This window comes from Phyllobates terribilis, unplaced genomic scaffold (assembly GCF_046119375.1).
Source record: "Phyllobates terribilis strain yellow unplaced genomic scaffold, ASM4611937v1 Scaffold_2__4_contigs__length_985480577, whole genome shotgun sequence".
In the NCBI taxonomy this organism is placed as follows: Eukaryota; Metazoa; Chordata; class Amphibia; order Anura; family Dendrobatidae; genus Phyllobates; species Phyllobates terribilis.
This window is the reverse complement of record NW_027362762.1, coordinates 189,158,834-189,182,556: the sequence shown is the minus strand read 5'-3', so window position 1 is coordinate 189,182,556 and position 23,723 is coordinate 189,158,834. Positions and strand designations below refer to the sequence as shown.

At 43.5% G+C, this 23,723-nt stretch overlaps 1 protein-coding gene across 1 annotated transcript; it reads right to left on the bottom strand.

Annotated features, from left to right (window-relative positions):
- Window positions 1-8,052: 8,052 nt before the first annotated feature.
- LOC141245180 (uncharacterized) lies at window positions 8,053-10,933 on the bottom strand. The gene is made up of 5 exons (XM_073669051.1): window positions 10,766-10,933; window positions 10,416-10,427; window positions 9,460-9,827; window positions 8,995-9,331; window positions 8,053-8,079 (listed from the first exon to the last, which is right to left on the bottom strand). Exons 1-5 carry the CDS (start codon window positions 10,931-10,933, stop codon window positions 8,053-8,055), a joined length of 912 nt encoding a protein of 303 aa, XP_073525152.1.
- Between the last annotated feature and the right edge of the window lie 12,790 nt (window positions 10,934-23,723).

Here is a 23,723-nt window from a genome sequence, read left to right as displayed (position 1 = left end):
TAACAGTCCGAGATTCAAAAACACAGACTGTCATCATCAGCAACCAGTGGTATTTGTTGCCGCTCATTGGAATACACTTATAAAAACAAAGCCAAATTTATCAACAAAAAGTTATTTATTTCATACAATTTAAATTATCATTATATTTTATACCAAAATATTCATATTTACATATGCCAAAAGGCTACAAAAATCATAGCAACAAACATAAAAAAAACATCAATTATGGTACATAGGGTGTGGGAGGGGGAGGGACTCAAGTACCTGTACTGGGTGTGGGGAATGGTGGCGGAGCAGATGCGGGAGTTTACACGTAGAAGATTCGACACGGCGGGGAGTGAAGGGTGGGGACAAACCAGGGTCCGGAGTGGCAGGTTGAGGTTGATTATCATCACTCCAACCGTGATAATTACCGTATTTTTCGGACTATAAGACGCACCAGACCATAAGACGCACCTAGGTTTTAGAGGAGGAAAATAGGGGAAAAAAAATGTAAGCAAAAAATGTGGTTATGATGGGGGAGAGGGTCTGCTGCTGACACTGTTATAGGGGTAATATCCCCTAATTCTGTTCTAATAGCCTCCATTCTGGTATGCTTGGCACCCGTCATCTTGGTGTGCATGGCACCCGTCATCTTGGTGTGCATGGCACCCGTCATCTTGGTGTGCATGGCACCCGTCATCTTGGTATGCATGGCACCCGTCATCTTGGTATGCATGACACCCGTCATCTTGGTATGCATGGCACTCCTCATCTTGGTATGCATGGCACCCCTCATCCTAGTATGCAAGGCCCCCCCTCATCTTGTTATGCAAGGCCCCCCTCATCCTGGTATGCTTGGCACCCCTCATCCTGGTATGCAAGGCCACCCTCATCCTGGTATGCATGGCACCCCCACATCCTGGTATGCCTGGCACCCCCACATCCTGGTATGCCTGGCACCCCCACATCCTGGTATGCCTGGCACCCCCACATCTTGATATGCCTGGCACCCCCACATCCTGGTATGCCTGGCAGCCCCACATCCTGGTATGCCTGGCAGCCCCACATCCTGGTATGCCTGGCACCCTCACATCCTGGTATGCCTGGCACCCCCATCTCCATTATACAAAAAAATAAACACTCCTACTCACCTTTCTTCTTCTCTCCTCCAGCGCTGTGTCCTCCTCTGCAGCCAGCTCAGATCTCCCTGTGTGAGCCGCGCATGACGTAACTGACATGCGTGCTCACACAGGGAGATGCTGTGCCGGAAGAGTCACTGCTCCCCACGCTGGGGCTGTGTGCGTGGGGAGCAGTGACTGCATGCTCCTTGATAGTGGGTGCACACTGGAGACTCAGGGCGGCTCCTGCTGCCAGGCGATTGCGTGTGCCCGCTATTAAAGAGCATGAATATTCACCCCCTCTCCACTCCCACAGGCCCTATGTGATGTACGAGATGTGATGTACGAGACGGGGGCCTAGCGTCTGTTGAAGAATCGTGATACTTACTCTAGGTTAGATTACAACCCGGTAGTCTCCTTCTCTGCCGCATTACAGGGTATCCTGGCCCGAGCATGTGAACAAGGTTTCCAAAGATGGCCACCTTTTATTTGCTACCTAAGATCCACAGGGACGCCCTCAACCCACCGGCGCGTCCAATCGTGTCCTGTTTGGATGGTTTATGTGGACCAATCTGCCAATACATTGACAGTCACCTTAGACATCTAGTGGCAACTACCATCCTATATTAAAGACACGACAGACGCCTTTACATGGGTTGATGGCGTCCTTGTGGATAATGATACTCTCATGGTCACAGCTGATGTTAAAAGCTTATATACGTGTATCAGCCATGATCTGGGCCTGTCTGCGGTCCGCCTCTTCCTTGGGACATCTGATCTGGACAGCCCCTCTCGTGAATTTATCCTCAAACTCCTTCACTTTGTCCTTTCACATAATTATTTTTTGTTTAAAGATGTGTACCTGCAGAGACGCTGCAGGGCCATGGGGGCGGCCTGCGCACTATCCTACGCCAACCTCTTCCTGGGTGCGTGGGAGAGGGAGGTGTTTGATGATGGGGGTGTGCGGGGCGCCACGCGTGTCTTGGCTCAGGTACATTGATATTTTTTTTTTGCCATGGGACGGTGAGGGAGCTCGAATTTATGCTGCAGCTCAATTCCAACCTAGAGTAATTATCACGATTCCTCAACTGACGCAAGGCCTCCCTCTCATACATCACACAGGGCCACAACACAATATTCCCCCCCTTGTCCGCTTGCTTAATTACAATATCCTTAAGGGATTTTAGCTGTTGTACTGCCATCCACTGAGCCGTAAAGAGATTGTCCCCTCTTCTCCATGTGGAGAGATTTTTCAAGTCTTCAGTAACAAGGCAGACAAAAATCCACTGATGGGCTTAGTGACAAGGGGGGGAATCTAGTTGATTTGGGCACCCACGATGTTAATGACCCACCTGAGGGAGCCGGAACTTGCTCCATGAGGAGATCTTCTAAGTTCTGTAGAGCCTCCCTCCCTGTTGCTTTCAAAGGGGCATCCTCACCGCATGGCCTAAAATGAAGTTTTTTGAAAATTAATTTCCGAGTGGATGTATTTATACTGGTCCTGTTCATTCTCTTTCACTTACCTGTTTCTTGATAAAGCTTTTTGCAAGCGAAACGTGCGTCAAGACACCTTTGCCACCTGTCCTCCGCGCCTCCCTGGACCCCATATACAATTGTAGTAAGCATCTGGTGAACTTGGGTTTGGTTTAAACATTTTTATGTGCTCCACTTGGAATATGGAGATAAGGAGAAGATGGGCACCACTCAAAAATGACAATTGGAGATCAACCCAATGCATATAAAAACACGATATAAGTAAAGGATATGCAAAAGCGGGGATCTCACATAGTAATGTATATAAATTGCTTTATTGACAGTTATTAAACACAGCAAAAACATCTAAAAACATTTAAAAAGGATATTGCCTAAATTAGTACAATGCCGGCCCAACAATAAAGCCACAAATATTCCCCAAACCAACAACAACAAAGGTATAAGTAAGAATATCAATTCATGAACTCATTAATTTGGACACATCCAATCAAATCAAGGAAGTATAAATGCACATTTTATACAAAATTCTAATTTTTTTTTAATTATTTAAAATTTCTTTTAAAAAACATAAAGGAGAAGTAAACCCATGAAGGTACCTACAGTAACAAGTGGCATATATAGCAAATCATTATTCACATGGACATAAAAGTATGCTAAATATTGGATCCCATCAATAAACCTGATACAATAAAGTGATAAGTGCTAATATGCAAAAAATGAATCAGTATTCAAAATCATTCATTATTATTATTAATTATTGTTATAGCGCCATTTATTCCATGGCGCTTTACATGTGATAGGGATATACATAACAAAAGCATTTACATAATCTTAACAAAACGAGTCAGCGACTGGTACAGGAGGAGCGAGGACCCTGCCCGCGAGGGCTCACAGTCTACAAGGGATGGGTGAGGATACATTAGGTGAGGGTAGAGCTGGTCGTGCAGTGGTGTTTACTGCAGGTTGTAGGCTTGTCGGAAGAGGTGGGTCTTCAGGTTCCTTTTGAAGGTTTCCACGGTCGGCGAGAGTCTGATATGTTGGGGTAGAGAGTTCCAGAGTAGGGGGGAAGCTCGGGAGAAATCTTGTATACGATTGTGGGAGGAGGAGATAAGAGGGGAGTAGAGAAGGAGATCTTGTGAGGATCGGAGGTTGCGTGCAGGTAAGTACCGGGAGACTAGGTCACAGATGTATGGGGGAAACAGGTTGTGGATGGCTTTGTATGCCATGGTTAGGGTTTTGAACTGAATTCTCTTGGCAATGGGGAGCCAGTGAAGGGATTGACAGAGAGGAGAGGCCGGGGAATAGCGGGGGGACAGGTGGATTAGTCGAGCAGCAGAGTTTAGGATAGATTGGAGAGGCGCAAGAGTGTTGGAAGGGAGGCCACGGAGCAGTAGGTTGCAGTAGTCGAGGCGGGATATGATGAGGGCATGCACTAGTGTTTTTGCAGAGTCTTTGCTGAGGAATGCACGGATCCGGGAGATGTTTTTGAGTTGGAGTCGGCAGGAGGTGGAAAGGGCTTGGATATGTGGCTTGAAGGAGAGATCAGAGTCCAGGGTTACCCCAAGGCAGCGAGCTTGTGGGACTGGGGAGAGTGAACAGCCATTGACGTTGATGGATAGGTCGGATGGTGGATGTGAATGAGAGGGTGGAAAGATGATGAACTCTGTTTTATCCATGTTGAGTTTTAGAAATCTGTCGGAGAAGAAGGATGAGATGGCGGACAGACATTGTGGGATTCTGGTTAGTAGGGAGGAGATATCGGGTCCAGAGAGGTAGATCTGTGTGTCGTCAGCATAGAGGTGATACTGAAAACCGTTAGACTCTATGAGCTGTCCCAGGCCGAAGGTGTAGATGGAGAAGAGCAGAGGTCCTAGAACTGAACCTTGGGGGACACCGACAGATAGGGGGCGAGATGAGGAGGTGGTGCGTGAGTGGGAGATGCTGAATGTCCTGTCTGTTAAGTATGAGGAGATCCAAGATAAAGCCAAGTCTGTGATGCCAAGAGATGAGAGAATCTGGAGTAAGAGGGAATGGTCCACTGTGTCAAAGGCAGATGACAGGTCCAGAAGGAGGAGGATGGAGTAGTGTTGCTTGGATTTGGCATTTAGTAGGTCGTTGGTGACTTTGGTCAGGGCAGTTTCAGTCGAGTGATGCGGTCGGAAGCCAGATTGTAGACGGTCGAAGAGGGAGCAGGAGGAGAGGTGGGAGGACAGTTCAAGGTGGACATGTTGTTCTAGAAGTTTTGAGGCAAAGGGGAGGAGTAATATGGGGCGGTAGCTAGTCAGAGAGGAAGGGTCAAGGGAGGGCTTTTTGAGGATGGGTGTGATTGCGGCATGTTTGAAACATGAGGGGAAGACTCCGGTTGTTAGTGACAGATTGAAGAGGTGGGTTAGGGTTGGGATGAAGATTGTGGTGAGGTTAGTGATGAGGTGGGATGGGATTGGGTCAAGTTCGCAGGTGGTGAGGTGTGATTTGGAGAGTAAAGAGGAGACTTGATCTTCTGTAATGGTGGAGAAGTGGAGTTTGGAGGAGGAGGGTTGAGTAGATATGAGGAGGGGTTGTGTGGACTTTAGGCAAAAGTTTTGTCTGATGGTGTCAATCTTCTGTTTGAAGAATGAGGCAAAGTCGTCGGCTGAGATGAGAGAAGAGGGAGGAGGTGCTGGGGGACGAAGGAGAGAGTTGAAAGTGTTAAATAGCTGTTTAGGGTTGTGAGATAGGGAGGATATGAGAGATGAGAAGTAGGTTTGTTTTGCTGTAGTGAGTGCGGACTTGAAATTAGTGAGGGATTGCTTGAATGCCATGAAGTGCTCGATGGAGTGAGACCTTTTCCATCTCCGCTCCGCAACCCTGGAGGCCCGGCGCAGTTCTTTGGTAAGTTTAGTGTGCCAGGGTTGCCTGTTGAATGTGCGAGGTGTGGTGTGTGTGAGAGGGGCGATCGAGTCTAGAGCTGAAGCTATTGTGGTGTTATATGAAGCAGCAGCAACGTCTGCATCGTGTAAGGAATTTATGTCTGTGAGAGGAAGGAGGGATTCAGAGAGAGAGTGTAGGTCAAGGTGTTTGAGATTTCTGCGAGGGTGTGTGAGTTTGTGGAGTGGGGATTGTGCACCCGGAGAGGAGAAGGTAGAGAATGTGAGGAGGTTATGGTCAGAGAGGGAGTGGTGAGTTAGAGAGGTTAGATAGGGAACAGAGGCGGGTGAAGATGAGGTCCAGTGTGTGGCCATCTTTGTGGGTGGGTGTGGAAGACCATTGAATGAGTCCAAAGGAGGAAGTGAGGGATAGGAGCTTAGAGACAGACGAGTGGGGAGTGTCAATGGGGATGTTGAAGTCACCCATTATGATAGTGGGGATGTCAGTGGAAAGGAAGTAAAGAAGCCAGGTGGTGAAATGGTCTAAGAAGGTGGTGGCTTGCCCTGGGGGTCGGTAAACGACGGTCAGTTGGAGGTTGGAGGGGGAATAGATGCGCACACAGTGCACCTCAAAAGAGGGGAGTGTAACGGAGGGTGGCAGTGGGATTTTGGTGAAAGCGCAGAGTTCTGATAGGAGGAAACCTACGCCTCCACCATGTTTGCCATTGGGGCGGGGGGTGTGGGAAAGGTGGAATCCGCCATATGAAAGGGCAGCTGGGGAGGCTGTGTCAGAGGGGGTGAGCCATGTTTCGGTGATGGCGAGGAAGGAGAGTTTGTTTGTAATGAAAAGATCGTGGATGAAGGAAAGTTTGTTGCAGACAGAGCGAGCGTTCCATAGAGCTCCTGTTAGTATAGCTGAGGAGGTGGGTATTAGTTGGATGGGTATGAGGTTAGAAGGGTTGCGAGAGTTTGTGGTAGGTCGTGGATAGGAGGTAGAAGTGACTGTGGGGATATGGCGAGGAGGACCAGGATTTGGAGAGATATCTCCAGCAGTGAGGAGGAGCAGAGAAAGTGTTAGCAGGTGGGAACAGGAGAGAGCATGAGGTGGCTGTCTGTGTTTGGAGATCCAGGATTGAATGTTGAGGAATAATTTGGAGGAGGAGGTGAGGTGAATTGGGAGGATAGAGGGAGAGATGAAGAGTTTCTTACTAGGTGTAGGGATTTGAGGGGTTATTAGAAAGTGGAGGACTATAGAGGAAAAAGTGAGAGCTAACAGAAACATAGTTAAAAGAGACTAAGTGGTCAAAGTGTTGGTTACCGGACTCCTGCCCTGACTAACTGCCTCTGAAATAACTGCCACTTCTCTCCGAAGCCACTTAGCACAAGAAGACGCGTGCACACCCCAGCACGCGTGCACCCCTTACAGAGAGTCTAAATATATAGGCCACATTAAACTATATCAGGTGAAGGGCATTGTGGGAACGGCTTGTGGATAAATTAACAGCTGGTCATTTCAACAGGAGATGGCTGGGTGATCAAAGACAGAGCTAGGACTCTAGTCTCTGCAGTTTAGCACCTCTAAAAATCAAATAAGGTATATAGTGGGGAAGGGACAAACATATGTGAATATTGATTGGAGTGGAACAGATGAAGCAGGGAAATTATGCAGAGCATGTACCAGAGAGATGGGTCAGCAGAGCATTAGATGACAGCATACATAGGAGCAGGGAAATTATGCAGAGCATGTACCAGAGAGATGGGTCAGCAGAGCATTAGATGACAGCATACATAGGAGCAGGGAAATTCATCTAGTGAAGAGTAAAGAGGATTATCAGGGGTTAAGGAAGACCACCAAAACAGGAGAAAATATATCCTTAAGATGGGCTATGATATGTCTAAAGTGAAAAACTTCAACATAGTCCTAATGCCATGGAGATGTGTATCAGCAGGTTATATAGGGCAAACACCAGCAACATAATAGACAAGTGTCAATCTTGGTGAATTAGGGTATGACTGTGGAATGCAAAGACTCCATCAAGCATTGAAGTAAATAAAATGCAGAAAAAAAGCAATACAACCTTGTCACTGTAGGTAGAGACAACCCCAACGTGCGTTTCGCGTTCCTCTTCTTAGGGGGGGAGTGGTACATAGGGCCAAATGTGTTCCCTTATATAGTGCTATACTGGTAGCACGTGTGGCTGTGTCGGCGCTTCCAGAAGCTAGGGGAAAGCGGAAGTCCGAGGCTGCAGCGCTCCACGTCATCCATCCCCACCCACCGGCGGATGCGTCAGCACAGAGGGAGGGGAGGGACGACGTCACTGGACGCGTCGCCCCGACAACCAGCTCAGCCTGCGAAACGGAAGCGTCGCCCCGACAACCAGCTCAGCCTGCGAAACGGAAGCGCACACCACACAGAGGACGACCTATGGAGGAAAGGGGGCGGCACTTACTAAATGCTGGAAAAGCAACAACCAGAAAGTGGTAGAAGGGGCGGTATGACCGGACGCGTCGCCTTGGAAACCAATGCCACCCGCAAGATAATAGAACGCCTCACACCAGATGGTAGCTCTGATACAAGGGGCAGAGGTATGTAAACTCATGCTACGGAAACATTACTTAGATGAATACAAAAGACCCAGCTAAACAGAGGGATTATAAAAGGGGAGATTATCCACAGAAAACGCAATTAAGTCCCTAGGGACAATACTCAGAAATACGTGAAGTGCCAAACAGTACATACACATATAGATAAACCTACATGACCTCACATACATATACCTAGCACACACAGACACATACCACATCTAAACATATGTACGCACATACATACATGGGCCGCTCAAGAAATAAATAAAAATAAATATATAATTAACAACCCTGCCACCCAAAAGTGCACAGAATAAAAATAAAAACAATTACGCATGCATTAGTGGGGTGAAATTACACCAATATATAGAGTGAAGATTAGGAATACAAATCAGTGACAATAGTGACCAGAGGGGATCCAAGTGTAAAAATATATATTTATTTATTTATTTAGTTAAAGAACTGAGGAAGTGAATAAAGGAAGTGAGACAAGAAAGTACATAAAAAAAATTTTGTTATTATATATATACAATAATATAAATGAGTTCCTTACTAGATGTGATGAGTGCAAAAAAAGTATATATATATATATATATATATATATATATATATACAGTACAGACCAAAAGTTTGGACACACCTTCTCATTTAAAGATTTTTCTGTATTTTCTTGACTATGAAAATTGTACATTCACATTGAAGGCATCAAAACTATGAATTAACACATGTGGAATTATATACTTAGCAAAAAAGTGTGAAACAACTGAAAATATGTCTTATATTCTAGGTTCTTCAAAGTAGCCACCTTTTGCTTTGATGAATGCTTTGCACACTCTTGGCATTCTCTTGATGAGCTTCAAGAGCTAGTCACCGGAAATGGTCTTCCAACAATCTTGAAGGAGTTCCCAGAGATGCTTAGCACTTGTTGGCCCTTTTACCTTTACTCTGCGGTCCAGCTCACCCCAAACCATCTCGATTGGGTTCAAGTCTGGTGACTGTGGAGGCCAGGTCATCTGGCTTAACACCCCATCACTCTCCCTCTTGGTCAAATAGCCCTTACACAGTCTGGAGGTGTGTTTGGGGTCATTGTCCTGTTGAAAAATAAATGATGGTCCAACTAAACACAAACCGGATGGAATAGCATGCCGCTGCAAGATGCAGTGGTAGCCATGCTGGTTCAGTATGCCTTCAATTTTGAATAAATCCCCAACAGTGTCACCAGCAAAGCACCCCCACACCATCACACCTCCTCCTCCATGCTTCACAGTGGGAACCAGGCATGTAGAGTCCATCCGTTCACCTTTTCTGCGTCACACAAAGACACGATGGTTGGAACCAAAGATCTCAAATTTGGACTCATCAGACCAGAGCACAGATTTCCACTGGTCTAATGTCCATTCATTGTGTTCTTAGCCAAAACAAGTCTCTTCTGCTTGTTGCCTGTCCTTAGCAGTGGTTTCCTAGCAGCTATTTTACCATGAAAGCCTGCTGCACAAAGTCTCCTCTTAACAGTTGTTGAAGAGATGTGTCTGCTGCTAGAACTCTGTGTGGCATTGACCTGGTCTCTTATCTGAGCTGCTGTTAACCTGCGATTTCTGAGGCTGGTGACTCGGATAAACTTATCCTCAGAAGCAGAGGTGACTCTTGGTCTTCCTTTCCTGGGGTGGTCCTCATGTGAGCCAGTTTCTATGTAGCGCTTGTTGGTTTTTACAACTGCACTTGGGGACACTTTCAAAGTTTGCCCAATTTTTCGGACTGACTGACCTTCATTTCTTAAAGTAATGATGGCCACTCGTTTTATCTTTACTTAGCTGCTTTTTTCTTGCCATAATACAAATTCTAACAGTCTATTCAGTAGGACTATCAGCTGTGTATCCACCAGACTTCTGCACAACACAACTGATGGTTCCAACCCCATTTATAAGGCAAGAAATCCCTCTTATTAAACCTGACAGGGCACACCTGTGAAGTGAAAACCATTTCCGGTGACTACCTGTTGAAGCTCATCAAGAGAATGCCAAGAGTGTGCAAAGCAGTCATCAAAGCAAAAGGTGACTACTTTGAAGAACCTAGAATATCAGACATGTTTTCAGTTGTTTCTCACTTTTTTTGTTAAGTATATAATTCCACATGTGTTAATTCATAGTTTTGATGCCTTCAGTGTGAATGTACAATTTTCATAGTCATGAAAATAAAGAAAAATCTTTAAATTAAAAGGTGTGTCCAAACTTTTGGTCTGTACTGTATATATATATATATATATATATATATATATATATATATAGTGCACCAAATAATTATAAAATTGATTAACTATGGGATAAAAGAGAAGGACAAGGAATAAGTGACAAGGGAGAGACAGTAAGGAACAGATGGAAAGAAGTCATACACAATTATACACCTAGGAAATAAAGTGCATATAAAAACAAAGTAGAGAAATCCCAGTGGCCTTATCACTGTCTTATTCGAATGTACATTTGTAACATGTTATTGGGTAAGTGTCCATCAGTTGCAGATAGTAGTAAAACCACCTAAATTCCCATGGTAAGATATAACATCACCCCCCCTATGTAACACTTTGAATTAAGGTACATATAAGTCCAAGATAGGATGATAGACCACAGTAGACCCAGTCCATCTGTCTTCTCCCAGTATGCATAAGGAATTCCCTCCAAATTGCTGGATGTTGTGACGCGTAAATAGATAGATATCCATCAGTTACAGGTAAGTAGTGCAAACCAATATAACAGATATAACATCACCCTTATAGGCAGCACTACCAGGTGAAAGGTCCAAGGTAGGATGATAGACCACAGTAAACACAGTCCATCTGTCTTCTCCCAATGTGCATACAGAATTCCATCCAAGTTGCTGGATGTTGTGATGTTTTATTAGGTAGATATCCATCAGTTGCAGGTAAGTAGTAAGAACCAAAATTCACAGGAAAGTGGATATGGCATCGCCCTCATAGGCAGCACTACCAGGTGAACTAAAGGAAGAAGAAAAATAACGAAGTTTAAGACAACTGTAATAGAATAGAACCTATGTGTTAGGAGGGCGGTTGCAGACAACTTTATTAAAATGGAGCGCAACCGACCCCGGGGTCCGCGATGCAGCCTGGAGGACTGCTGCCGAACACTTTCCGGGTGGAAAGTAAAGTAACCAACTTAAATATTAAACCCTTCCGTGTTTCTCCACACAGGAACGGGTATAGCGGTACCCTCTATCTCTGTTAGCTGCACGAGAGATAGGCAGAGAAAAACTATCTGTAGTCCTGTTACAGCACAGGGACTACAGTGGCGGCACTAGGATGCGTGTGTGACTACGCCAACGGGTACACTTGCCCCCAGCCGGCGTGCTACCGGACTGAAGGGTTCAACTCTACGTGACGGACAGGCATTAGCTGTGCACAGGACGTCTGCAGGCTGCTCGGGGTGATAGGCGACCCCTTTGGCTGAGCCAGGCTGCTAGACAAAGCTACCTGCCTCTATGGAGCTAACCTGCCTCTATGGAGCTAACCTGCCTAAGCGACCTGTGCTAATTAGCCGAGCGAACTGTGGCATCGGCAGGTCACGGAGTGAACAGCTAGGGAGCACGTGGAACAGAGTTTTCCACACAACGGCATCACTTGCTCAAATGATCAGAGCGCGTCGCTATGTTTTTGGGCGGCCCTTTTAAAGACTAAGCCCTGCCCACCGACGCGCCATTGGTGACGTTACCCATGGACCAATCAGGCGGTGCCAGGTCACCGGGTCAGGTGGGTGCCAACCCACCAATTATGATCCGCCAGGTCACGGACATGCTCAGTACGGCAAATCCTGGACTTAGATTCCACAAGCCCTGTCTCCCTTTGCAACCCAGGCTTAACATTGCTAGGCACAGCTACCTGGGAGATAAACAGTGCTCACGGACCAGCTAGCGGTTGAGGCTGATGGTGATGCTGAGCAGCATCAGCCCTGGCTGGACTGAAATGGGAGACCACAGAAGGTGCTGGACCCATTTCGAATCCAGCACCAGACGGACACCTAACACTATGTAACCACCTTAACTGTTAAAAACACTTAAAAAGCAAAATGGCACTACAAAAAGGAAGTAAAACTCAGAATCTCATTTAGTCCTTTCGGTCGAACACAATCAATCCTCATAATCCATTGTGTTTCCAATTAAGCCAGGGTTTTCCTCCAGTTTCCACCATGGCCTTCAATGTGAACTCAATCGATCCCAGAAATTTTCAGCAGTTTAGTATCACATCCGTGATAGATTTTGAAGTGTTTGGGAATAGGTTTGAGAACAGAGACGTCCTGAATGTCAATGGCGTTCCTTATGTCACGAACATGTTCACGAACCCTGATTCTGAGTTGTCGGGACTTCAGGCCCTCATAGATCAGACCACAAGGGCAGGTGGCATAGTGTACAACTCCTTCGGTGCCGCAGGTAATGTGTTGCGTTATTTTAAATTCTTTAGAGCCATCACTGGAGGTAACACTAAAACGCCGTCTTAAATTCGCACAGGCAGCACAGCTGTCACATGGAAAGAAGCCCCACTTCGAGCCCTTAGAACCAAAGGCACGTTCAGGTCCCAGGTCTTTATGGTAGCTATGTACCAGTACATCCCGCAAGTTTATGGATCACCTATATGTGACGGAAGGAGAACCTGTCGTATATTTGGACAGTATCGGGTCACTATCTATGATTGGCCAAAATTTTTTCAAAGCTTTTTTTACAAGGTCATGTTTATCATTGTATGTGGTTATAAACCTCACCTGTTGATGTATATCGTCCACAGAGGAAAATTTGGTTTGTAAAATCTCTTCTCTTTTCATTCTTTTGGCTCTATTCAAACCTTTCTTGATGGTCCATTTAGAATACCCTTTTTGCCAGAATCTTTTGGCCAATTCATCAGACTGCTGGGAAAAGGAGGTGTCATTAGAGCAAATAGGCCTAGCTCGGAGAAACTGTCCCACAGGGATATTGTTCTTTAAGGACTGTGGATGTGACGATGACGCATGTAATAAGGTATTTACAGCTGTTTCCTTACGGTAGACCTCAGTGCATAACAGACCATCTGGTCCCTTGTAAATACGGGTATCTAGAAAAGTGATTTCGGTTTGGCTGTATTGGTAAGTTAATTTAATGTTAATAGTGTTATTGTTAAGCTCTTGGATGAAACTGTGCAACTCACTTTCAGTTCCTTGCCAGATCACCAAGATATCATCAACCTTAGTAATCAAAGGAGAACTTTCGCCAAGGAAGAGATTCCTCTCCCACAGCCCCAGAAAAATATTGGCATACGAGGGGGCGAAAAGCCGCCCCCATTGCGATCCCCTGGAGCTGTAGGTAGAGGACTCCTTTAAAAATGAAAAAGTTGTGAGTGAGGGCGAATTCAAGAAGTGTCATCAGAAAGGTAATCAGATCGTGGTCCATATCAGTCATACATAGGAAGATTCTTGAGGCCTCCAGACCATCACAGTGTCTAATCGATGTATATAGGGATTCGACATCTAGGGACATCAACCACATATCAGGTTCCAAGAAAATGTTGTCCACTTTCCTCAACAAGTCCCCGGTATCCCTCACATATGACGGCAAAGTTTCAACAAGCGAGTTTAGATGGTGATCGAGATACTTACCGATAGTCTCGCAGAGACCTCCATTACCGGAGACTATCGGACGGCCTGGGGACATTTGTGATTCTTATGGATCTTCGGAAGAAGATAAAAACAAGGAGTCATCGGAAATTCGGGTATCAGGCCTTACCTAAGATCTTTAGATATTGTACCAGCCTGAAAAGCATCTTCGAGAAGTACCTCAAGTTGATTCTGGAAACTGAGAGTGGGGTTAAAGGTTAATCTTTTATAGCAGGTAGAATCTCTCAACTGCCTAAAAACCTCCCTCTCATACATCAAAACCGGCCAGATGACGACATTGCCACCTTTATCTGCCGGTTTGATGACCACTTCTTTCAGTTGTTTTAATTCTCTCAATGCCTTTCGTTGCATTCTGGTCAAATTGTCATTACGTATCCCCGTTGGAATTTTTTTTAAATTCATCGGATACCATTTTGACAAATATGTCTATGTTGGGGAACAAATTCATAGGTGGAAATTTTTTGGACTTAATTACCTGAAAGGAATCCTTAGAGGGGGTGGGCAAACCCTCCTCTCTCAATTCCTCCAGGATGGCAATTGATTCTCTTTCCTTAGAAGTCCAAGTATTCGTGGCAACATTCTTTTTGTGGAGTTTTTTTTAAAACCAACTTTCGTGCGAATAAATGAAGATCCTTTATGGCTGTGAAAACATTAAAGGGAGAAGCCGGAGAAAAAGTTAAGCCTAGGCTCAGTACATCAATCTGGGACTCAGTAAGAGTAATTGACGATAGATTTACTACCTGAAGTTTCTGGGTTTCTTTTAACCGAGTAGGTATTCTTTTCTTCGAAGTATGGTTTTTGCCCTGGCCAAACCCTTTTCTCTTGCCCCTTATGAATGGATAGGGGCATGATTGATTTGAAGGTGATTCGTCCATGGAGGACATAGATGAAAGTGAAGATGTCCGTTGTCGAGATGGAGTTATGTGCCATCTATAGACAAGATTATTTTGATAATCCTGGAGATCTCGTGAGAACTTTTTCATTTTAATGTCTTGCACCTCTTTTTCCCAACCAATGAACAATTTGTCCAGGTCTTTTTTAAAAAACTCCATCTGCTCCGAAGTAGTAGATTCGATAAGTTTCTTCTGTGTAGTGTCGATATCAGTCTCAAGAGATTCCAAGGTCTTTTTGTTACTACCTATAAGTATCTCTATCAGGGAGCGCGAGCACCCATTGCACACTTCCTCCCATCTGTTTCGAAGAAAGGTATCTTCTACAGGGAAAGAAGGAAGAATGCGAATCCTCAAGCCTCTCGGAATCATGCTCTTAGCCAAATAATTTTCCAAAGACGCCTTATTCCACCATGTACGCATCCTTTTCTTAAAGAGAAATTTCAATGAGTTTTTAAGATCAATTGTAGTGCCATTTTGCGAGTCAGCCTTCACGGCTACTTCCCCTTTAAAAATATTATCCACGTGTGAGAGCCAAGTTTGGTCTCTAGCACGAATATCCATGGCCATCAAACTGTATGAAAAACAGCAACAATTACATACTCATCCAAATACGAGGGGGCCTATTAGGTGCAATACTTCTGTTTCAGAACACATCAAATCAAGGAAGTATAAATGCACATTTTATACAAAATTCTAAATTTTATTAAATTATTTAAAATTTCTTTTAAAAAACATAAAGGAGAAGTAAACCCATGAAGGTACCTACAGTAACAAGTGGCATATATAGCAAATCATTATTCACATGGACATAAAAGTATCCTAAATATTGGATCCCATCAATAAACCTGATACAATAAAGTGACAAGTGCTAATATGCAAAAAATGAATCAGTATTCAAAATCATTCATCTAGTGAAGAGTAAAGAGGATTATCAGGGGTTAAGGAAGACCACCAAAATAGGAGAAAAAATTATATCCTTAAGATGGGCTATGATATGTCTAAAGTGAAAAACTTCAACATAGTCCTAATGCCATGGAGATGTGTATCAGCAGGTTATATAGGGCAAACACCAGCAACATAATAGACAAGTGTCAATCTTGGTGAATTAGGGTATGACCGCAGAATGCAAAGACTCCATCAAGCAAGCGAAACGTGCGTCGAGACACCTTTGCCACCTGTCCTCCGCGCCCCCCTGGACCCCATATACAATTGTAGTAAGCATCTGGTGAACTTGGGTTTGGTTTAAACATTTTTATGTGCTCCACTTGGAATATGGAGATAAGGAGAAGGTGGGCACCACTCAAAAATGACAATTGGAGATCAACCCAATGCATATAAAAACACCATATAAGTAAAGAATGAGAAAGGATATGCAAAAGCGGGGATCTCACATAGTAATGTATATAAATTGCTTTATTGACAATTATTAAACACAGCAAAAACATCTAAAAACATTTAAAAAGGATATCGCCTAAATTAGTACAATGCCGACCCAACAATAAAGCCACAAATATTCCCCAAACCAACAACAACAAAGGTATAAGTATGAATATCTATTCATGAACTCATTAATTTGGAACACATAGACCACAAAAACATGATTATAATAGTATGCATTGAAAAAGGGTGGTTAACCCACAAACTCCCTGGTTAGCAATTGTATATAGCCAATAAAGTGCAAATCCTTGAGCAGCTTTCAAAAGAGACCCCTTTAAGAATCCATATGAGTATATGTACAAAAGTTCAATATGAATGTACAACCATAGAGTAAAAAAGTACTCTGAGGTATAGGAAATGCCAATATTAGCTGTTATTTAGTTGGATGCATAAACATGCATAAAATAGATGGATACCTATACAGGTGTGTGGGCTCCTTTACAATAAAGTCCCTGTCCGTTGATCCTTGTGACCAAATTTAAAGGTAGAAAGACATAGCATAATAAAAAGGCTGCATAGAATAAATAAACACAAAAATGGTATGGATAGTTATAGGGTCACAAAGATAACCTGAGTGTTGAGGCAGGGGGGGTGGATGCTGAGAGACCCCACACGTATCGCTACTAAAAACGTAGCTTCCTCAGGGGCAAGAAAGAAGACATGAGAAACAAGAATCAAACTGTCAGTATTTAAACATATTGCAAATTACCTCAAATCAGGTTACCAGGTGTAGGAGGCGTTAACCTCAGATCCGACGGTACGGTGTGCCAGGAAATGGCATTAAGACAATTAAAATGTCGTAGGTAATCCAATGAAATCGGATATGATGTAGGACAAGGGCGGAAGTGTTATAGTATAATGCTATGCGCAAGTGCACCCGGCCTAAGAATGAGCCGGAAGTCACCATTGCGACGAAAAAATAAAGGCAGGAACAAAATATGGCAGCACTGTGCGCATGCGTGCCCGGCCTGAAAATAGGCCAGAAGTGTTGAGTTGTAATACTATGTGCAAGCGCACTCGGCCTGTGAGTGAGCCGAAAATCACCATTGCGATGCAAAATGAAGACAGGGACAAGATATTGCAGCACTGTGCGCATGCGCGCCTGGCCTAAAAATAAGCCAGAAATTACGATCGCAATGTGATAATAAAAGAGGCCCAAAGTTAAAACATTGTGCGGTCTATCAATAAACCGGAAATCACAAATACGATGGAAAATGTGTCTGCCTGACCAAGGGCCCAGATAGAGACCGGGTCGGAAGATCAGTGTACCAAAAAGACAGTGCCAGCACATCACTTAAACAAACCTACTGCTCCACACACAGCGCATGCACACCTAAAACAGCACGAGGATGGAATGTAAAGATAAGTAAGAAAAATAGCGTATAGCGCAAAAAAATCATAATCCAATGGGTATGCAGAGGGGGGATGCAAAATGGGGAACCCAGACCACATCAAGTTTGCAATTATTCAAATAAAATTCTTTATTGCAGATGGTAGCTGTGTGCCAAAATGTGTGTCTGTAGGCTGGACTATAAACATACATAAAAATATACATAAATACACATATAAACCATATGTGCACCTATAAAAATGAAGGAGCCATGATGGAAAGAATTAGGTATGGAAAGGCGGTTCCATCCATAGGGGCATGTACCGATATCCACATGATCAATATGTAAAAAAAGGGAAGGAAATAAACCATTTGCAACAAAAAATGAATGTTAATTTACCTTTTCCTTACTCATTCCCCCTCTCTGCCTGGCCACCTTGAGTGGGGGGGGAATTTTGTTGTCAGATAGCGCACTGAATGCATTAAAATTTACTAAGTGACCAAGGTTAACCACCCATGATCATATACAAAAGGGAAAGAGAGGAAGTAGAAAGAAAGTCTTGGGTACTTTTTAGAGATAATAAGGATTGTCCAATCCATAAACCGCATAAATAAAAGAAGTAGGTGCTTGTGCTGAAGAGACGGCGGCTTCATCAAGTAGATTATCTTGGTTTTTCGGCCAGAAACCTAGAGGGGATGATAAAAAGGGGGAGAGAGAGTATATAATGAGAAAAACATGCCAAAAGTAATTCACTGGCTATGTGTCCCGATAGAAACCCACATATAACAGTTCCTCATTGATGCCAAACGGCACCAAGGTGTTAAAATCAAAAATCCACCTGGATTCTCATCGTAGGAGTTCCTTGGTGGCCGAACCTCCTCTAATGCTGGCCGTAACCAAATCGATACCCATGACCCTCAAACCCGTAGAATGACCACCATGATATTGTAAGAAATGGGATGCTACAGATGAAATAAGCTTACCCTTGTCCTTGTCACTACTTGCTGTCACGATGTTAGAAAGGTGTTGTTGAACTCGGCGTCGCAGTTCCTGTGTGGTTTGACCTATGTACAATCTGGGACAAGGGCACATTAATGCATATACCACATTGCGAGTGCGACAGTTAAAGTAATGACGTGAGCGAATGGATCCAGGATGAATTGGGAGGGTCACCTCACTAGCCGCCACCATGTACTTACAAACCGTACAGTTCCCGCAGGGGAAAGAACCTGTGTGTCTAATCTCTCTATTTGTCCTCACAGTGGATCGTCTGAAATGGCTCCTAGATAGAAGGTCCTTCAGATTTTTCGCCCTCCTGGCAATCAGTCTTGGCTTGGCCGAGATAAGAGTAGACAACTTGGGATCACTAAGAAGGATCCCCCAATTCTTCTGTAAAATGCGATACACATCGCCCCACTGGTTGTTATATGTGGTAATGACATTAACAGTCTGCATCGATGGTCGCACACGAGGCTCCAGAGCAGTGGATCTATCAATTTTCAAAGAATGCTGATATGCCTGAGATACAATCCTTCGTGGATAGCCCCTGGCCAGTAACCTGTCTGTCTGGTCCAAGGCATGTCCCCTAAAATCATCACCGGAGCTGCAATTTCGTCTCAACCTAAGAAATTGTCCCTTGGGTATTCTGTTCCTCTGGTGTGAGGGATGGAAGCTCTTATAATGCAATAAGCTGTTGCTTGCTGTAGCCTTCCTGAAGAGTGAGGTCGTTAATGCCGTGCCAGACTTTGATAGTTTAAGATCCAGAAAATCAACTGGAGAGAGGGAAAGATGGGAGGAAAGTTTAATATTCCAATCATTCAAGTTTAGATTCTTGATGAACAGATGGCACTTGTCCATCGAACCAGTCCATAAAAAAACAGTGTCAGCGATAAAACGATACCATTTTTCTACATGCCTCGCGAAGGCCGGCAAGATGTTTACCACCGTTTCCTCCCAGTGACCCATATAGAGATTCGCGTATGCCGGTGCACATCTGGCTCCCATAGCAGTCCCCGAGGATTGTCTATAGAAGACCCGATCAAACGTAAAATAGCTCCTCTCGAGGACGAACCTAAGGAGATCCAAGAGAAAGGAATCATGTCGTCTATCCATTGTAGTCCTTTGGTTAAGGAAATATGCCACAGCCTCCATACCTTTGGCATGATCAATGCTGGTGTATAAGGCTTGGACATCCATGGTGACAAGGATAGTGTCCATCTCCACAGGCAAGTTCTCCACCTTATGAATTAGGTCCGACAAATCTTTTAAGTAGGAGCCTAAATTGAGGACAAAAGGTTGCATAAAATGATCTAAATATATGCACGATCTTTCAAAGAGGCTTCTTATTTCCGATACAATAGGGCTACCAGGGGGTTGATGGATATACTTGTGGACCTTTGGTAACATATAAAACATCGGTATGACCGGATGTGGTGTGGTAAGGAAGTCAAATTCCCTCTTCGTCAGGATCCCATGCTGTAATGGTGCTTGTAATAGTCTGTCCATTCTCTCCTTAAAAATAAAGGTCGGGTCAGACGGAAGGGTCTGGTAACATGAGGTATCCGATAATTGTCGCCTCGCCTCTAGGGTATACATTTCTTTGGGCCAAATCACTATATTGCCTTCTTTGTCGGCCTCCTTTATAACAAAAGTATCATTCAGTTTCTGTAAAGATCGCCTCTCCTTCCTACTCATGTTATATTGTCTATTCACTTCAAGTTACGAATATCCCTATTGACAGTGTCAAAAAAGATTTGCACTGGTGGAAAGAGAGCAAAAGATGGTGTAGATTGGGACCGGAGGCGCCCATTAAATCTACCTTTATTACCATGGTTATTCTCGTTTTCCTCCAATAGGTCAAGTAAATCGCGGAAAACTTGTCTATCATTGTCCGGCAGCGTGTCTAACACCGATGGTTTGTGGTACATGAGCTTAAACGTCAGCTGTCTGCAAAACATAGAGATCCTTAGTTAATTCAAATTTGTTAAGAGAGTTCATAGGAGAAAAAGACAGTCCTCTGGAAAGTAAACCACTCTCCAGTGGGCTTAGAACATATGTTGAAAGATTAATAATCTGAAGATTACCTGATTGGGAGCTATCATTGGTCGCTAGATTCAGTATTTGTTGCTACGCCTTTTATTCCTCCTGAATGTGGGGGACCAGTTCCTGAGTCTCATGCCCTTTCTTCTGAAGCTGGCGTTATTTCCTTCTGCCCCTCCTGTTGCGCCTTGTTGATCGCTGGTTTCTGATGATAAAAAATCGCTCGAGGAGGGGTCAGAGTCCAAAGGTTCAGAGGGGGCTGGTCCACGAGCTGTAACACGGCGTCTGGTGTTGCCATGGTGTGTCCATTTAAAGGCTTTCCCCTTCTCAAAATCAGTCTTGTCCCTTTGAAATTTACTTTTCTTGCCCTGAATGATATCTTTTTCAAATTGATCTATAGTAGTTTTGAGATGCTGTTTGAATGGGGTAACCAACTTCTGCTGGTCAAAGGCCACCAATTTGGATTCCCTAATCCTTATGTCCTCCTTGATACGTGTCATAACAGACTGGTCATGCTCAATTAGCATGCCTATAATTATAGATGAACATTTGCATAAACCCGTTTCCCAAATGCTTTTAAAGCCATCATCAACTTCCCAAGAAGGGAAGATCTGTACCCGTAGACCTCGTGGTATAAAACCATGTTTAATGCATTCCTCCAGACTCCTAATGTTCCACCATGTTTTAGTTAAATTATTATGTAAATTAGTAATATCATTTGCTAAATTCTGAAAGCCATCATCCTTTTCAACACCAACCGGGTTATCCCTACCGATATCAAACACATCCAAACCCTGGTTCCGCCAACCTGCTTCCCTGGTTTCTAAATCGATAATTAAATTAGAAAACACAGCGTGCCTCCACCCAGAAAAGGGATTGTAACAAACAATCCTTAAACAGGTACTTATACAGGTCCTGTTCATTCTCTTTCACTTACCTGTGTCTTGATAAAGCTTTTTGCAAGCGAAACGTGCGTCGAGACACCTTTGCCACCTGTCCTCCGCGTCCCCCTGGACCACATATACAATTGTAGTAAACATCTGGTGAACTTGGGTTTGGTTTAAACATTTTTATGTGCTCCACTTGGAATATATAGCCTTATTCTATCCAGTATATCTCTGGAAAGATACCACACTATGTATATAGACTCTATCTTTTTAGCTTGGGTATGATATGCCCTTGCAGGTGGGACTGCGTTTTTCTTCCAACACATTGCACTTTCTTGTCATGCATTATATTTATATTATGGATATAATAATGTAAGTTATTTACAGATTGACTAAATAAATTTTATGACAATTTGGACTTAAGTTTTTTTCTGTTCTATTTGAATAGCTGATCCTCAGCCTCAATTCAAATGGCACCTTTTTCAAATATTGTGCCAGATTTCTACAGAACCCCCTCCTCACCTTCCTCAGCCACAAACTCGCAGCATATTGTTTTTTTTTACTCTTCTGGGCCCCCCCTCACCGGTTTGTTAAAGATGACTGATGGGTGTCTGTAAGGAGCTGTCCATGGGAAGACTTGGACTTGTGGTTGCAAGTGCCTCTTCCTCAGCCTCCTCACGAGTTTCGGCATTCTGGTCGGAAGGTCCACTTGCGTCCACAACTTCAGAAGAAGAGGAACTTCCCTTTTTAGATCTGAAAAAAACACTAATTTAAAAAAAAGGGTACGTAACATCATTAGTGTAAAAAGAATATTATACACTTACGATCGCAGATCAATGACTGGGACCAAAAATTGTAGGCGGTCATAATAGATATATTTGCGCTTTTTTTACGCCAATACCACCGCTCTTTGCCCACAGCTATCTCTCCCGGTGAAACTGTAAGCACTGTAAAATAAATAACATTAAAGTCATTGTTGATTAGAAAAAAAAAAGTAAAAATGTACGGTCACATTTGTGCCCACACTTACTTATGGCATCCTGTTCTTTTTTTTTGAGCTGTGGGGATAATTCAGAAAAAGTTCCCGACAAATCTGGCACCACGATGCATGCTCATGTCCACATATCCCGCATCCCTGCTGTCCCATAATTCGAGATACTGCTGCACCAAAGAAATCAGAACCTCCACATTCATGATGTGTGGCATCTTCCTGCTTCCATGGAGGCGTGTTTTGTTCCCAACTTCCTGTTTATTACATCACTCATGGGAACTGATGAGCTTCCTGGGTTGTTCTTAACAAGTTGGTTGATTTTGGATTCATGTGTGCATTTTCTCCTGACAAAAATCGTACGGCACTCGCATGGTCCGAGTGCCATGTGATTTTTTTTCTCATACCCATTGACTTGCATTGGCGAGTCTCGTCCAAGATACGCGGCAAAATGCAGCATGCTGCAATTTTCTTCTCAGTCCGATTTCAGCTGAGAAAAAATCGCAGATGAGATGTACCTCATAGATTAACATTGGTCAGAGTGCAATCCAATATTTTATCGGATTGCACTCTTCCATTTTTTCACTCAGATGAGTATGAGCCCTTAATAGAAGCTTGAGAAACCTCCATGACAGTTTTTTGTTCATGAGAAACTAATGAAAAACTGATTGTAAAAATCGACACACAGACAAATCACTGATGGAATTCAGTCTGGTGGTTTTTTTTGGTGTGAAAGAGAAAACAGATGTCTGAATGAGGCCTTAAAGATTCTTTTTCACCTGCGCAACTTCCAAGACCTTAAAACAACAATCTACTGGTTATGATGACACCTAACTACAATTAGCCAGATTCAGGGCAAATATTTAGAAAAAAAAATAGATTTTTTTTTATTTTAATAAATAAAAAAGATTTAGCTTTCAATTTTTGTGTTAAAGTAATAATTTGGCTATTGCTGGATTATTGTTGCTGTAGTCAAGGTTAGACTGAAAATGCAGTTTCCAAAAGATTTTTGAAATGTTAATAGTTTTGATGGCCAGGTGTCCAGGTGCTGAAAGCAGCACTAATCAGAGAAATGCAGGTGCAGAAGTCTAGGTACCATTGGTCTCCGTATGTGCATGAGGTTTGCTAACGTTGGACACAGAAGCTGGCAATACACATTAAATAACTGTCAGCACCTGACGACCAACAAATGTTCAGATATCTCTTAACTTTTAATACTATGTATAAAAACGACTACGGTAGTATAAAAATGAAAACGCCTCCGTTTTCCATGATTATAGATTAAATGAACAGACATCCAAAGTGGTGGACAAAATATCTGTATACAAAGTAGACCTGTAAATAAAGACTCCACAAAAATACCTGAAAATGACAGTGGTCATATACAGTACATATGAAGTACAAAAGGAAATACCAACATGTATACACATGAAATTTCTCACCCAGTACTGCAGTCCACGGGGCGAACAGAAAA

What these genes read in the sequence shown, in the direction of transcription:
- LOC141245180 (XM_073669051.1), bottom strand. Translation starts at nt 10,933, where the DNA reads ATGGATATCTACCTAATAAAACATCACAACATCCAGCAACTTGGATGG. An exon ending in CTGCTAAGGACAGGCAACAA is followed by an intron (nt 9,332 to 9,459) that starts GCAGAAGAGACT and finishes TGTGTGACGCAG; the next exon opens with AAAAGGTGAACGGATGGACT. An exon ending in ACTTGAACCCAATCGAGATG is followed by an intron (nt 8,080 to 8,994) that starts GTTTGGGGTGAG and finishes CCCTCTGTTTAG; the next exon opens with CTGGGTCTTTTGTATTCATC.